We start from the raw sequence: 15,415 nt of genomic DNA on the forward strand, positions 1-15,415 counted from the left end.
ATTTAAAATTTGTGATAAAATAGGTCGTACCTCCTGGACTCCTCTGCTTTGGTCCTCACTGCTGTCCAGGTATTTGCAGAGTTTTCGCAATGAAGCGGAAACATGCACTCGTGATTCTGTTTGGCTACTGTGACTCATAAATGAAAGAACAAGTCCTACTCCTAAAATACATCCAGTGCTTTAAGAGAAAACAAAAGAGAAAGGATTAAGGATTAAGCAGCTTTGGCTGCTCTGAACTCCCTTTAAACCCCAACAAGGTTTGCAGGCAAGAAGACCTCTTGGCCTTGCCTGGTAATTTATTACCACAGTCAATTTTACAAATGCTTTTTATTTCACACATCCTCTTCAGGAAACACCGGATGAAAGAAGAGCATAAGAATAAAATGTGTATTTAAATAATGAGTCCTACACATACAGCCTCATTATTCCTTCTGCCTCTGAAGAACCAATAGTGCCAATAACAAGCACCATCAACTAGTATGAAGGAAGTATGATCCAAACTTCTACGTGTGATTTGTCCTGATAGTACAAACTTGGAAATCCCAGTTAAACATACTAACTGCAGGTTCACTGGGTGTATTAGGATCTGGTGCTGTCAGGCTCCTACAACAGTTGTTCCATTTGCAAAAGTAATGAAACTAGTGATTAAGCCAGAGAGCACCTAAGATGGCTGTAGAGAGACGAAGCTATGCACCTGCATTCATAAGAGGAATGGTCAGGTGTGCATTCTAACCCATATGTACTAAAATTTGCACATGCAACAGTGGAGCAGCTTCATCAGGGCAGACATATCCAGCGTAACCAACTGATGCTGAGGATACTTAAAATTGCAACCAGAACATAGGTTCAAAGGACATAATTTAATGGGGCAGCTGGCACAAACATCTCCACAGTCTCCGCCTCTTTTTCAGATTTTATCAGAAATTCCATTCTGGACTAAAGATCTCTTCCTAAATTCTGCATGTGTGCTCCCATAACACGTTCCAAGTTATCACTTTTGTCAGAAAACTTCCAAACAGTTCTGGCTTCCATCATGAGATACTGAAGCACAGGAGACGCTTACTGCTCTGAAGGTGATCTTTCACTGGCACACATCCACAATAGCTCAAAGAAACAGCTCTTATCTGGAGATGATTTTTTTCCCCCTTGCACATCTCCCTGACACTGCTTGTAGCAAGCAGTGAGCAGTCAAATGAACATGGCTAGGATCTTAGGCATTCTCCTAAGCTTCTCCAATCCAACTTAAAAATGCGAAGAGCTGCTGTTTTTACTCAGCTAGGTAAAAAAGAAACATCTGAGAATAACTTCAGTCATATTTATAAGCAAATGTTTTACAGTAACTGGGGATTAAAGATGACTGAGCATGGCTAGAAGACTTGGAGCGGTGTCTTGGGAGGGGTATTTTTTTCCAACAAAGATCAAACAAACCATTTTAAGTAACTGGTATATCTGAATTCATGAACAGTCAATAAAATAAGGACATAGCTTATATACAAGAGTTCTAAATTCAAGTTTACACTACTGCTTTTTGAAAAAACGACATAGAAAGAAAATGTAATTTCTCATTAGAGCTATAGTATTTTATGTTATTCGCTGTTAACAGAGACTTAAAACATAATTGGGGACTAAAGCAGGAATAAAACTTCACCTTGTCTGCTCCCCTTTTTGCAACTAACAATTGATTTCACTTGGCTACCTTATTTGTGAACTACATAAAATGAGTATTTAAGTATACGTCATCTACATGATACCTGAGATTTCCCAGCACATTTGAAGTGTTTTACTGCCAGAGCATCAGGTTGCAGAGAGCCCTGCCTTCCACCGGGGGCAGCCTGAGCCCGGATAGCACCAACTCCCACACCTACACGGCTCAGCAGACCTATACTGAAAACACTGACAGCCGCCTACTTTTAGTGAAAATCACCAGTTTGGCAGAGGTGAAACACTGGTGAAAATGCTCACTTCTCACAGCTAATCATGCCTATGTCACACTGGATGAAAAGGCTGGAAAGGATCTTCCCTTGGAATAGCAGTTCACAAGTGTAGAAATACAAAATTTGCACAACTCTGCAGCATTTACAGCTGTACATTACTTCTTTTCACACAGAGAGAACTCATGTTAGACACCAACTTCCTCTTAACCTTTAAAAACCATAGCCAGCACAAAAAACTACCCCCTCTTCAATCTTCCCTCTCTTGCTTGCCATTGTTTCATGTTCTTCTGGCAACCTCTTGCCGCCAGAGAAGTCTGGCTTGGCTCTTCCGTGAGGCTTTGATCTCCAGCTAACAGGCTGCACAAACCAGCAGCAACAGGCACAACAAAGGGGTGCAGCTGGTACAGCCCCTGTGTACGGTGTGTCTCACCCTGTGCCACTCAAAGCACAACAGAAATCCTCACTAAGCTGTACAGGTTCACAGCCCAATGGTGCACAGCTGTGACTCCTCAAAGCTTTTCAGAAAGTGCACTGGACAAAGGAGGGCAAAGGCAAATGGTAATTACTGCTGTTGCTTTTGAACAAGGAAGAGCTGGGCAGAGTCATGCTCAAAATCAAAAAAACCTTACGCATTCACACTGAGCCACTCAAGATACTGTGGTTCCTTCCCTGATTTGAAAGAGAAACAACTTCTTCTACTGTGGGAGAAACATGCTGCCATGTTATATTAGCTCTCATGACAATTGACACGTGTTTTATTGTCTCCAGTCTTAGGGGTTTCAAACCTTGGCTGTAAAAACTTAAGCAATGTAGAGCAGGTCCATGACTGCCTCTATTTTAGGGAGGATGCGAGCCTCCAAAGGGCCTTTCCAGCCTGCACAAGTTGTTGATTCTACGGAAGTACTCAGAACAGGTTGTCTTCTTACCCTATTTTTATATTGTTCTGTGCAGAATTAAAGAAGAAAGTGTGAATTAGGAAGGTAGAGTTCAAAATAAAGTATCATCAGTAATACAGGAAACTCACTTGTACTCCAGACTGGTGTCAAAGCAGCAGTCCTCCAACACATCCACGGACTTCATGAGAACCAAGTTCATCTGTTGACCAGGTATATCACTACAAAACCAAACCAAAACAGAAACAAAAAAAAAATCCAATGCTGGACAATGGGAGGAGGTACCTGATAAAACATGATCTCAGCTAGACCTGTAAGTATTTATATGCTGAAAATTCATTACATTTTACACTATTAGCTCTGTAGATCTCTCTCCACCTCATTCCCTAACTTACGGATAAAAAAAGAAGCATTTACATCTCACTCCAAATATATCATAGGGACTCCCCTCTTATAAAACATGTACACCATTTTCATAATGTACAGGACATCTTTAATGGAAACTAACTCTGTGATCTGATATTAGCTATAGGTACATCCCTATGAGTTTTGATTTGTTGCAAGACAATACTTTGAAGAATGTATAAGATTACGCTTTCAAATTATGCAGGGCAGTGAAAGAGTAAAACCAGTCTGCAAGAAATGGTTACATAAATGTATTCACTTAACACCCTCCACCACACAAAAAACCCCCCCCACAACCCCCCAAAATACAGATTCACATACTCCAAAACATTGGGCTGATGTAACTTCACTCTCTTTAAGAGACTTTTAATACTTGTGTGTAGCTCAGTTGTCCCACTGACTGAACATCCAGAAGTAGACCATTCCTAAATTACGTGGCTGAGTCAGTGGCAGCAAGGCATCAAGACACCAAAGCACGAAGATTAGAACTCAGCAGTGCTTCAGTTTTAACAAAACCAGGTGCCTTGGAAACATTAGCTTCACCAAACAACTGCCAATCAAATCTCTTTGGTACCTGTGCTTGTGTACTAACTAAACATTTATTATGGGTATATAGGAAGACAAAATCCCTAGCAGTCAAGAAACTGGAGGAGTATAAAGCCAAATCTACCTCTTAATTTCTCTGGAATCACCAGAAATTTGCAACTGAGGCCAACCTTTCTGAAAAGGAGGCATTTTCTAACAGCTTCAGAACACCTCTGTGCTGCAAACATAGCTGTAACAGCATGCTTTAAAGACAGCCCATTACTCTACTTCCATTGTAGCTCCATCCTCACATGTGTAACTCACATGATGTAAGTGAACACTATCCAGTGTCCAGAGCACCACTTACAAAGCAACCAATGACGACTGTGAATTATTTTACAATTATGTCTTCTAGTGTAACTAGTCCCTTTTAGAAGAGCCACGTGTCGCTCTTCTAGCTGACTGCTTTGCACTTTGTACTTGAGGATATTATGAAAATTAGTCATCCTGAAAGAATGACAGAATACCTAGGATAGCTCTGGAGGGGGCTAAAGTGTGGGGGAAGACTGATAATAAGAGACACCTTTTAAGAAACATTACAAAGCCCCTCAAGAATCATTTGCCTGCAACTTGTAAATACTTTAATTCCTCAGAGCTTAAGGCCACATGCAGAAAAAGGAAGTTATTTGCACAGCAACATTAAATATGGTACTTCTTACCTGACTTTTTCTTCATACAAACGTGAGATGAACATCCCCAAACCAAGACCCATGTGGATTTGAACAGCTTGAGACTCATCAGCATTTGGTTTCCCAGGTAACCTGTCAGTAAGCATACTCAGGACCTCCTCAATCTTCTCCTTACATGATACAATGAAAATTGGCACCAGGAGAGACAAAGCTGTGGCTGCACAGGATCGAGCTATAATACTAGCAGTATTTTCACCTGAATAGGATTTCTAGAAAAACAGAAAAGAGAGTATTTCGTATTTCTTTTTCTCTTACTCTTTTCCAGGCAGTAACACTCAGCACTTCAGGAGTTAAAAATGAACACCTATAAAGCAAAGAGGAACACAGATGTATTGCAATCTTACATTCCTTGCATGTTGCTTTTACCATTTTGGTAATAAAGACAAAAATTTAAAGCAAACACAAATATAAAAAGAACAATAGCAAGAAAAGTTTTGATTTTCCCCTATTCCAATTACCACAGCTCAAACAGAACCAGGAAACTTCATTATTAGAACTCCAGGTATGAAATACAGGTATGAAATATGTTGCCTTGCCTGTAATACCACAGCACATACCTGATAGAACCAAGGGAAGACCTGACCTTTAGGTTGGTAGCGGCTATTCACAATACTCAAGAGGGTCTCTGTGACCATGGAAATCCAGTGTTTCATAGGAATAAAATCAGGTTCAGTCTGCAAAAATCAAATCCAAATAGTCATTATTTTTTCTTAAATCAAGTTTTATCTTAACAGAAGCTCAGCTGCTGATGTTCCGGCTGTGATCCATCATGAATGAGATTATTTTGTCATTCCTATGTACTGTAAGTAGCATCATTTACTTGCCAATGCTGACTCTCCAGACACTACTTTTGATCAAGCACTGTTCAGTGGAGCCAAAAATTATGAAATCACGAAAAAACAGTTTGGCTGGCTTTCAGTGTCCATAAAGTGACCTCTATCTCATCTGTCAAAACCATCAAATAAATGAGTTAGTCATTATGCTTCTTGTGACAATGCCCATACACACACTACCTGTTTCTGTATAGATCACAGCATCTGACAGATGGCATTCACTGAGTGTGGTGAAATTTGAACTTGAAAATGAAAGGTACTTCACATCCACTTACCAGCCCCCCAAACACCTGGTCATATTACTTCTCTGTATTCCACAAGAGAAGGGACTCTCCTAGATTCACTCACCTCAGGCACTCCTTCAGTGTCTGAGGAAAGGCTGCTTTCGTATTTGGCTACAGCAACAGCAAGGCCAGTTAAAGCAAAAATAGAGTTTCCTTTCACCACTGGGCTGTCTCTGAACATAAAAAGGCAAACAGTTAAGAAACATAATAGAGATGCCGGCAACAAAACATGTATCTCAAAGCAGAAAAGTTATGCTACAGGTGATCCAGAAGGGAAGGCCTTTGCACCTAGCAACTTCACTGGACTCTCTTCTAGCTCAGCAGAAACCTGTTACATTTCGTCTTCAGGAATTAAAGAACAGAGAAGAGAAGTGTTTTGGTCTTTTTTTTCTTGTCTGTCTTTTATATAGCCAGCACACACAAAATTGTATAAAAGCAGAAGCTTCCTTCCACTATAATTAGGACTGCTACCCTGCGAGCAAGTAGCACTTATAGAAATGCAGCAGTTGGTCTTAGCTAGTACCATCTCCATAGAGGACAAAACAAAAATATCTTCAAATGGAGAATGCTAGAGAGGCAGATGCCACTTCATTGCAACAGCATCACATGATTTAGCAGAGCAGCCATTATTGAAGTATCATCTTAAAAAAAGTTTTTAATTATTTCCTTGCACTAGGAAACCACTAATATCATGGAAAATGATAGGTTTCAAAGAGTGCTAACTTCTATGACAGCACAAACCTCTAAGGAAATCCAGAAAGAAGACCTGCCACTGACAGAAAAGAAGGAGAATATAGCTGTGTTCAGCTGCATATAAGGAAGTATGTTGATATTCTAGCATTCCTAGAAAAACATACTGGAATATAATCCTGATGGAACTCTCTTAAGTTGTTTTACAAAAGCAGCTGAACAATAAAACTGTATTAGACCACTTACAGACCAACAGACTGTTTGCATCAGTCTTCCATTTCTAAAAATTTCCTTGACTGCTGCTGTAAAAATATACCTACACTGCCAATCTGGCATTTATTCCAGATCCAAAGATGTCATTATCACAGTAAAAATAACTTCTGGATTTCTATTTTGCTTTTTAAAACAAGATACATGAGTCTTAGTGGAATGTCATCATTCAGAACAGTGAAACTATCTCCTTTCAGATAAGAGATACTTACAAATAATTACAACAAGGTATTTAGTTAAGTTCTTTGAAGTCTCTCTGTATCTCTTGCCTTCAATAATTTCCTAATTTACGCATGGAACCTTTGCTGATTTGATCATCAACTTCTAAAAGGCTACATTTCATGATGTACCTCAGAGAGAAACTTCTAAATCTACACACTCATGAAACCTGGATGCTTTAAATTTAATGAAGGTAAAAATCATCATCTTGACAAGACCTAGGAGGAAAAAGAGCAGTGTCCCTCTCTTTATTGAAAATATGGGAAAAAACCATCATCTATAGTAATTTAGCAGTTCTTACTTGGAAGCACCTTTGATAACATCGGTCAACATATCTCTGACCCTGCAAGAGAATAGAAAGAATTTACCCCATGTTCATTATAGAATAGCATGAGCTCAGCTAAATACCTCTTAAGCCTTACATGTGTCCATTTTAGGTTAACAACTGTATCAGCCTATCAGAAGACTTAGTGCAAAATAATTACAAGCATTTCATCTGTAAAAATATCTATGTACCACCCTAAGTTCCTTCATGCTTATGTGCACTCCCAGTGTTTTATAAAGGGCTTTTATTTGACTTAATATCACTTTTTGTAAAATGCTGGTTTTCATGCAAGAGCCATAAATTTGATTTTTGAGCATATCAAACACGTAAGTTTCATTATACTGTGGTATGTTCTAGCATAATGAAATCTGAATGTTTTGTAATGCACAAGCATTACAATTTATTCAACACTTACTATATTTCTGGAAACCATTATGGGCAGTTATGCTATTAAGTGGTATAGTAACCTGAATCAATAAAGCCATAGGAGTGGTTACAATTTCTTCCACATTATTGTAGTTTATTTATAATAGGCTACTTGTTTTCAATTGTTTCGGTTTGCATTCATATCAGGACCGAAGCAGAGATGCAATCGATCTCCTGCATTGACAAGTGTGGATGAGGAGAGAGATCCTTTATTCTAGAACATACAATTCTATCATGGTCATCAATGTCATTCTACAGAAAAAGACAACTTTAGACTGTCTCCTAAAACAGGACTGTATGTTGTAAGACTGAGTTACACTCAAGCTTTCAAACAAAGCTCCCCAGATTTTCCTTCATAATCACACTGCTTTTTTACACAGTTTCAAACCCACCACACTAGAATCATTTACAGCTTGGTAAATACCAATGCAAACTTACACAGTACTTATACAACAATAGATTAACACAGAATTTTGTACCATGTTGTCCACAATTAGGTTGAACCCAGTAAGCAACAAAAATGCTTAATGGCTACTGAAGTTAGAGCCCTGAGGAACCAAGCAAATAATTGGGAACTGGAAAAGAAAGCTACTACTGGGCTCCAGTTCACTTACTGCTTTGATTTCTTTCCTGATAAATGGAATTCTGTTCATTTTTGACATAGCTTACATTATCACAATTTAGGAAATATAGACCAGAAATTTTTTTAGGAGAAACCTACAAAAGCAGCATTGTTATAGGCCCTTTTATACCCTATCAAGAAAGGGATCAGTCACTAATAAAGGATCTTTTCTACAACACTGTGTCGTTCTGGATCTTACAATGAAAGCCTCTATTCCCGAATTAGCTGGAATAAAACAGACACAGATTTTGAATTCCTCTAGAGTGGGACTTAGTAACACACCTTTTTGACTGAAACAGACAAAAGGCATTTTGGCTTTGTACATACGTTACTTCCAATGCACTTATGAACAGGCACAGAAACAGATATTTATACTCTCCATGGATAGGTAGGTTTTTTTCTTGTGAATCCTCCCACTTCCCACCTTCTTCTCCTGGCCATGCACATACACAACTAAATCCTGACAGATTGAGAGACACTTCTCCCCTGAATGAACAGAATTAGCGGAGGATATGGATCAGGGTGTGCATCATGTGTTTGCTTTTAAACAACATCCTCACTCTCAATAACGCAAACTTACGGTATGAAGTGGGGTGTGTCAGTCCACCGTGACATCAGATTGTGACCTGCATTTCTTTCATCTAGGCATTTTCAGTGAGACAGCTCAATAAACTCTCAAGAAGTAAATTTTTATCTTTGCATAACCCTTCTCCTTTAACATGTTACAAAACCCGCAAATACTTCTTCACTCTTCCCAGCTGCTCACCCTACACAGTTTTCAGGTTCCACAGAGGAGAACGTACCTGTGCATCCGTGCATACGGAAATCCTTACAGTTACCCAAGAGTCTTTCTCTTCACTCCCCACTCCTGCCATGGTCACTATACCTGGTGGTTTCTTGTTGGTTTTTTTGTTTTTTTTTCATTAGTGCTCATACAGTCTTTAAACTTGCAAAATTAAAGGCTTTAAAACCTTGCCCTCCTCTGTCCCATCACTTGCCATTTCAAGTGATCAGGAGCACACAGGCACTTCCTTACCATAGCCAGGCTGTAAATTGTTTGTACTGCACCTCTTCAGGATCCTCTTTACCATGTTTTAACTGCATCTCCAGCTCTGCCTGCCTCCCCTGCGGAATTGCAGAATAAGTCAGAAGTCGATCTTACATCATAAGATTTCTAAAATCATAGGATTTCTTCAGAGAATACTCAGGTAACACATGTAGCCCTCAACCTAAGGCCTAGTTCATAAGTGACCTTGACTACTTCGCATATGGGATCCCACTGTAATTTATAATATATTAAGTAGAAGAATCCATAATTTTTTATTCTAAGTAAGAAAAACAAACTGCAGATGGCATAAACAACCACAAATACTGAGGCATCTATCTAGTACATGTAGAGCCAAGTTCCCTTGGGAAGGGCTACAACTAGCAGGGAGTGAGCTTTAGAAGCCTGCTAGCCAAAATGGATTCTAACAGCAAAACATCACTTTGTGTCTTGATGCTCTACTTAAAGCAGAACTCCTCCTCCTTTTCCTTTACGTAACTCTGACCTCCCTGTGATTTCCTACACCATTCTTTCTGTACATTTAAAGAGGTGACACAGATTGTGCCCTCTATCATGTTAAAACATACGTCACACATACGTTATCTAAACATATCTAAAGCACCTTTGTTTTAACATTCCGTCTCCAATAGAACTATAACTTAACTTGTATAGGTTGTCAATTACTGCTCCTTAGCAGATTATTATGCCTTAAGGGAAAAAAATACAGGCACATATGCTGTGTTCTTCTGGTATTGAATGCTTGTAGTTTGGATGTACATACCAATCAGAAAATACAACACAGTGCATCTTGAAAGTCCAGGTCTCACTCAAAAAGTAACCCTCCACAGAGATTAGAGGAGTATATACAACACACTGACTAAAAAGAAAGCAGTATAGCAGTTCAGAAATACTGAACTATGTACTACTGAACTATGAGACTACTCATCTTATACTGTAGTCTCTTCTGGCCACCTCGGATGAAATGTACTACAAAAGCATAAGGAGTAAGTAACAAGCAACAAACATAGGCTCTACTGTCCTGTAAAATGGCAAGAAATCCTACAGATCTTTCAGAAAAAGTCTGGTAAATGCTAAGCTTCTTGTGAAATCTTGGAAGGGAAGCAAAAGAGAAAAGGAATTAAATGCAAGCAACAATGTCCCCCAAGACCTAAAGCTGCAATGTGAATAGATGATGCTTGTTTTAGAATGGGGCTGGCTTGGTTTCGGATCTTGCGTTTTGTTGACAGTCAAGATAAAAGTAGTTCTGAAAATGTGAGAGAAGCATGTATTTTGCTGCACAGCAGAACAAGGCACAGTCAAAGCTTCTAGAATTTGTTCAGCAACCTGAGCTGCTTGTGCTGAAAACAGCTGAGATGGCCTGGAAATACAAACAAATAAGCCCTTCTAGTAATACAAAGAGAGCATTCTGGAAGGCAGCTATTTGCGAAACCTTTTTTAGATAATTTTCCTGTTGAAAACCAGATGATACTACATCGGTCTAGATATCATGTCAGCTAACCTAGTGAAAGAGAGAACTTAAGATATTTCCTAATCATTAGACAGGGTTGAAAAAATTGTGAGGAGCCTCTTACAGTGTGGCAGGATTACATGCTGATTAAGGGCAATTCTTTTTAATGAATCATCCCTCAATAGCTTCTGTCTCCTTTGTGGTACTACTATTACGAAGTTCCTACCCAAGCAATAGATTAGAGCTCTAGCTAAAATTTAATCTTCTAAAAATTCTCAAAATTGACACATTCTGCAAGCTGATACATGAACAAACCTGCATGAACCTGAACTGCAAATAGAAGCTGCACTTCTACAAAGTACCCCAGATTGTGCTGTCACTAACTGAAGACACATTTTTATTTCTATTTCCTTTTTACAAATGTTATAATTAAGCACCTTAAGCTTTACTTTTGTTGTATGTTTTATAACTTGCATGAGTGTTCTTGCTGGTAAAATTAAAACCCATACCTCTTGAATAGGCATTAATATCCACGATATTATATACCTCAAAATTACCTGCAGGATTGCACTGTAGGTCCGACTCATAAATCCTAACCAGGACTGTGGCAGCAGTATGGAGTGGTGCCATTCAGAAGGCTGAATATTAACCTGTGCAACACACCAGAAAGGTTAGAAGCAATTACATTAAGTCTAACATATGCAGAATCTACGTTCTCCAGTCTATGATTTGCAGACAAACATTCACTCACTTCCACAGGCCATTACACGTTGCTGTAGGAAACTAAAATGATAACATACTTTATTCTCCTTTCTGATTTTAGCCACACCAAGTTACTGTCAACTTCGTTACCCAGGCCAGTCAAAAGTGGTTGCTTCAGGTAGTGCAACAAATAATTGATCCCAGAGAGACAGTGGAACCATGTGTGGCAATAAGCACAACACTCAGCAGCACTAGCAAATGTTTCTTCATAGTTGGTGAAGATCTTAGATGTTTCTAAAAGCAGAATTGTTAACCAACATAAATAACTGACCTCCCCTTGTATCATTACTTTCCTGAGTCTTCCTGCTTATTCATCTCTATTTTATGCCCCTAATGATCTACACAAAGCAGTCAGTATTCTTTCTTTACTTGGATTTTATAACAAAAAACAAAGGACTGTGCTAAAGCTTCATGCTCACTGCTTTCAGTGAACCTGAAAGACTTGTGAATAAGTACTAATACATCTATACAAATAAAAACATTCTAAAAGTCAATCAAAAAAGATGACATACTCCATCCCACAAACAATACAAATATGCTCAGTAAAAAAAGGAAATACTATCTTATTAATGACTCATTAACACTACTCCTTCCTTTTTAGTCAAAATTATATTCACACCCCCCTTTCATCTGCTCATCAATTCCTCCAGAAGTTGATGAGCAGTCAAGTTTCCAGTTAGAATTGCTTTCCTTTGGCTCCCGAGGAGCCTGCAGCAATTCCAGTCTTCCCCATAGCCTCTACTCTGAAACTGTTTCAGACATGTGCATTACACTATTTAGATTTCTGCTGATCAACAGACAGCTAAACAAGAGCCAGTGTGTGCCCAGGTGGCCAAGAAGGCCAACGGCATCCTGGCCTGGATCAGCAATAGAGTGGCCAGCATGAACAGGGCAGTGATTGTCTCTGTGTCCTTGGCACTGCGGACACCACACCTAGAATCCTGTCTTAATTTCTGGGCCCCTCACTTCAGGAAGGACACTGAGCTGCTGGAGTGTGTCCAGAGGACCACACTGCTGGTAAAGCATCTGGAGCACAAGTCCTGTAAGAATCGGCTGACGGAGCTGAGGCTGTTTAGCCTGAAGAAAAGGAGGATCATTGCTCTCCACCTGAATGGAGGGGGCAGCTAGGTGGGGGTCAGCCTCTTCTCCCAGACAATTAGTGACAGGACAAGAGTACATAGTTCAAACTGTGCCAGGGAAGGTTCAGGCTGGACATCAGGATGAATTTCTTCATATAAAGACCTGTTAAGCATTGGAATGGACTGTCCAGAGAGGTGGTGTATTCAGCATCCCTGGAGGTGTTCAAGAAACAACTGGACGTGGCACTTAGTGCCATGGTCTATCTGAGAAGGTAGTGACTGGTCAAAGATTGGACCCAATGTGGTCTTCTACAACCTAAATGATTCGGTGTATCAGGTTTAACTAGTCTCCTAGTGAGTTGTGAAGTTCATCACGTAATCCACATTTGTGCAAGACAACAAAAGCAGGCCTGCAAAATACTGCAGGTGTTCATGCAGGAATTAATTACAAAGCTTTAGGTGTCTTGTGACATTTAAAGCATCTGGACAATACGGTCTATCAGGAACACCTAAAACGTGCAGATGTGTTTGATGACAACAAAACTGCTCAGGTTCTTTTCATTAATTAACTTCCTTCATGGCAGTAAACGTTTTGCATGTATGTGGAATGTGAGAAAAGCAAGAGGGAACTGAACATCTTCACATAAAAAGAACACTCAGAATTCATCTACAACTGAAAATGATGGGACATAGTGCTGAGGATTTTCATATAAGCAGTACTGCGACCTGCTATTCCAGTACAGGAAACCAGTAGCCTTTACTTGTCATCTATCCCTGGATACAAAGGGTAACAACAACTACACTAAGTGTTTGCTAATTAATACCAGCAACCACAGGCAAAGGTGGTAAGTGAAGTTCAGACTTTTTTTTGAGTGCACAGTTTATGTGCAAGAAAATATTGGCTGGGTGGGGAGGGGCAGGGAATGAGGCTTAAGGGAACTGTGAACCAAGGGTGAGTGCTTGTGTAACATTGCCACACTGATACAGGGAGTTTCTTAGGAACATCACTTGGCCAGACCAAGCTGTCAAGCAGTTTTTAAGGAAGATCTGCAACCTGGTATCTGAGGCAGTAAGAAAAGGCATAAACTTGGAGCTAGTAACCTGAGCCTGTTGACTGATGCTTAAGAAGGATAAGTCTGCCTGAAAAGACACAAAATCATAGACCATGTTGGTCAAAATGCAAGACAGGTAATGCTGGCAAATCACAGGAAGTACTACTCCTGTATGTGTTTGGGACAATACCCTTATGTCAGTGAAGTGTTAGGCATATTTTTAAATACCCTGCTCACATACGGGACATATAAAGTGCCACCTCAGTGATTTCATAAATAAGGCTAGCATTACATATCTGTATCAATGAAATAGTGAAACAGAATCTCTTTTAATTTTAAATTTTGCTTAGAGGATCCTTTTAACATACTTGCATGCATATACTTCCAAATCCACCACCTAACATTCCTTTGTGAAAAAAAAAAATCATCTTTCTCAAAGGCACAGTAGACTGAGGAAAAGAAAAACAAAAATCTGTCAGAAACTTATTTCTGAATACTGTTTCATCACTGAAGGAAATACACTCAGTAAATTCAGTAGCAGAAACCAGTTACTAGTTCATAGTTTGCGCTGGTTTTCTGAACTACACCCATCTAGGCACAGAAGAATACACTACAATGAATTCTGCTCCAGAAAATCCAATTATCATCTCAAGATACTTCACATACAAGGTTTGAATAAGCTCTTGAGTATCTTGGTTACATCAAAAACAAACCAGGAAAGAAAAGCACAGAAGGAGCTTTTCACTTTACTTTTCAAAGATGCACATCATCACAGCACATCTAATTGAACACACTTAAAAAATACGCAGGAAATGCTTCTCCCATGAGTATACAGAGTGTCTAACATGATTATTACTTGTAGGGAAGTATTTAATACTGCATAACTCACCTCTGCAACTCAACTTTGCAATTGTGCCTGTAAATATGACTCATGAATAGGAAAAAGTAACTTGTGCTATTTCCAACACATAGAAAGTGCTTGAATATTGAGAAACATGCAAAGGCAAGACCATTCTCCATTTAAAAAAACCCCTACAAATTGCACCAGTTCAGAGTGACAAAGCCACCATCTACCACACTGGTCTGCCAGTAGCAGTCTGCCTCTGTGCTTTTTGCATGCAGGATGAAAGGTCCTCTTCACCTCCACTAAAGAACAAAGAGACGGATAGCTAGCTGAAAGCCTAGTAACTTTAACCCAAAACATACACAAACAGAACCATCAAAACATATGGTACACGATGTGAACACATGTGACTATTCATCCTCAGTCATTTTCAAAACAGATTAAGTGAATCTGGTAAGAAATTATTCCTATGAATTTCCACGAAGTATTACTTGCAAAACCTGAAAGAGTCACAGGTAATATCTGGGGACTTCTTGTAAAGTGTGATCCAGGTAGCCATAGGAAAAAACAAAACCCACGGTCTATACTAACTTCTGACCACTGTGACATCAGTAACTTACATGTCCCCTCAGAGAGAGGTTGACAAGCTCTGTTTAATAATCAAATAGCACATCCCCATTTCTGGGGGAATGATGATCTTCCTCTTTCAACTCACCAGTGACCACTGAAGAGCAATATAGCCAGCATTTGAAACATACCACAGTTTATTGAACCTATTTTCTTTTTCCTGTGAAATAACCGTTCAAACAACATCAAAAAACCCCTTCGGCATCTTAGTCTGATCCTGATGACAGATATCACATATGCATCCAATTCCTCAGCTAGAATAGCACCTAGGTGATAGAATAACTCTGGCCCATTAGGGTTGAATAGTAAATTTTCTTTTTGCTGCTGTTAGATTTGAATGGCAGCTAAACCCAGATACTTGTT

The 15,415-nt window shown here is 39.3% G+C and overlaps 1 protein-coding gene across 3 annotated transcripts in view; it reads right to left on the reverse strand.

The window, feature by feature from the left end:
* Window positions 1-15,415, reverse strand: part of FOCAD (focadhesin) — a 96,596-nt gene that overhangs the window by 17,656 nt on the left and 63,525 nt on the right. For all 3 annotated transcript variants that reach the window (XM_039566936.1, XM_039566935.1, XM_039566937.1), the window contains 8 exons: window positions 11,246-11,338; window positions 9,212-9,300; window positions 7,104-7,145; window positions 5,688-5,796; window positions 5,064-5,180; window positions 4,477-4,715; window positions 2,959-3,048; window positions 31-178 (listed from right to left, as the gene is read on the reverse strand). In XM_039566936.1, coding sequence (XP_039422870.1) covers window positions 31-178; window positions 2,959-3,048; window positions 4,477-4,715; window positions 5,064-5,180; window positions 5,688-5,796; window positions 7,104-7,145; window positions 9,212-9,300; window positions 11,246-11,338 — 927 coding nt within the window. The remainder of the gene's footprint in view (window positions 1-30; window positions 179-2,958; window positions 3,049-4,476; window positions 4,716-5,063; window positions 5,181-5,687; window positions 5,797-7,103; window positions 7,146-9,211; window positions 9,301-11,245; window positions 11,339-15,415) is intronic.

This window comes from Corvus cornix, chromosome Z (assembly GCF_000738735.6).
Source record: "Corvus cornix cornix isolate S_Up_H32 chromosome Z, ASM73873v5, whole genome shotgun sequence".
NCBI lineage: Eukaryota > Metazoa > Chordata > Aves > Passeriformes > Corvidae > Corvus > Corvus cornix.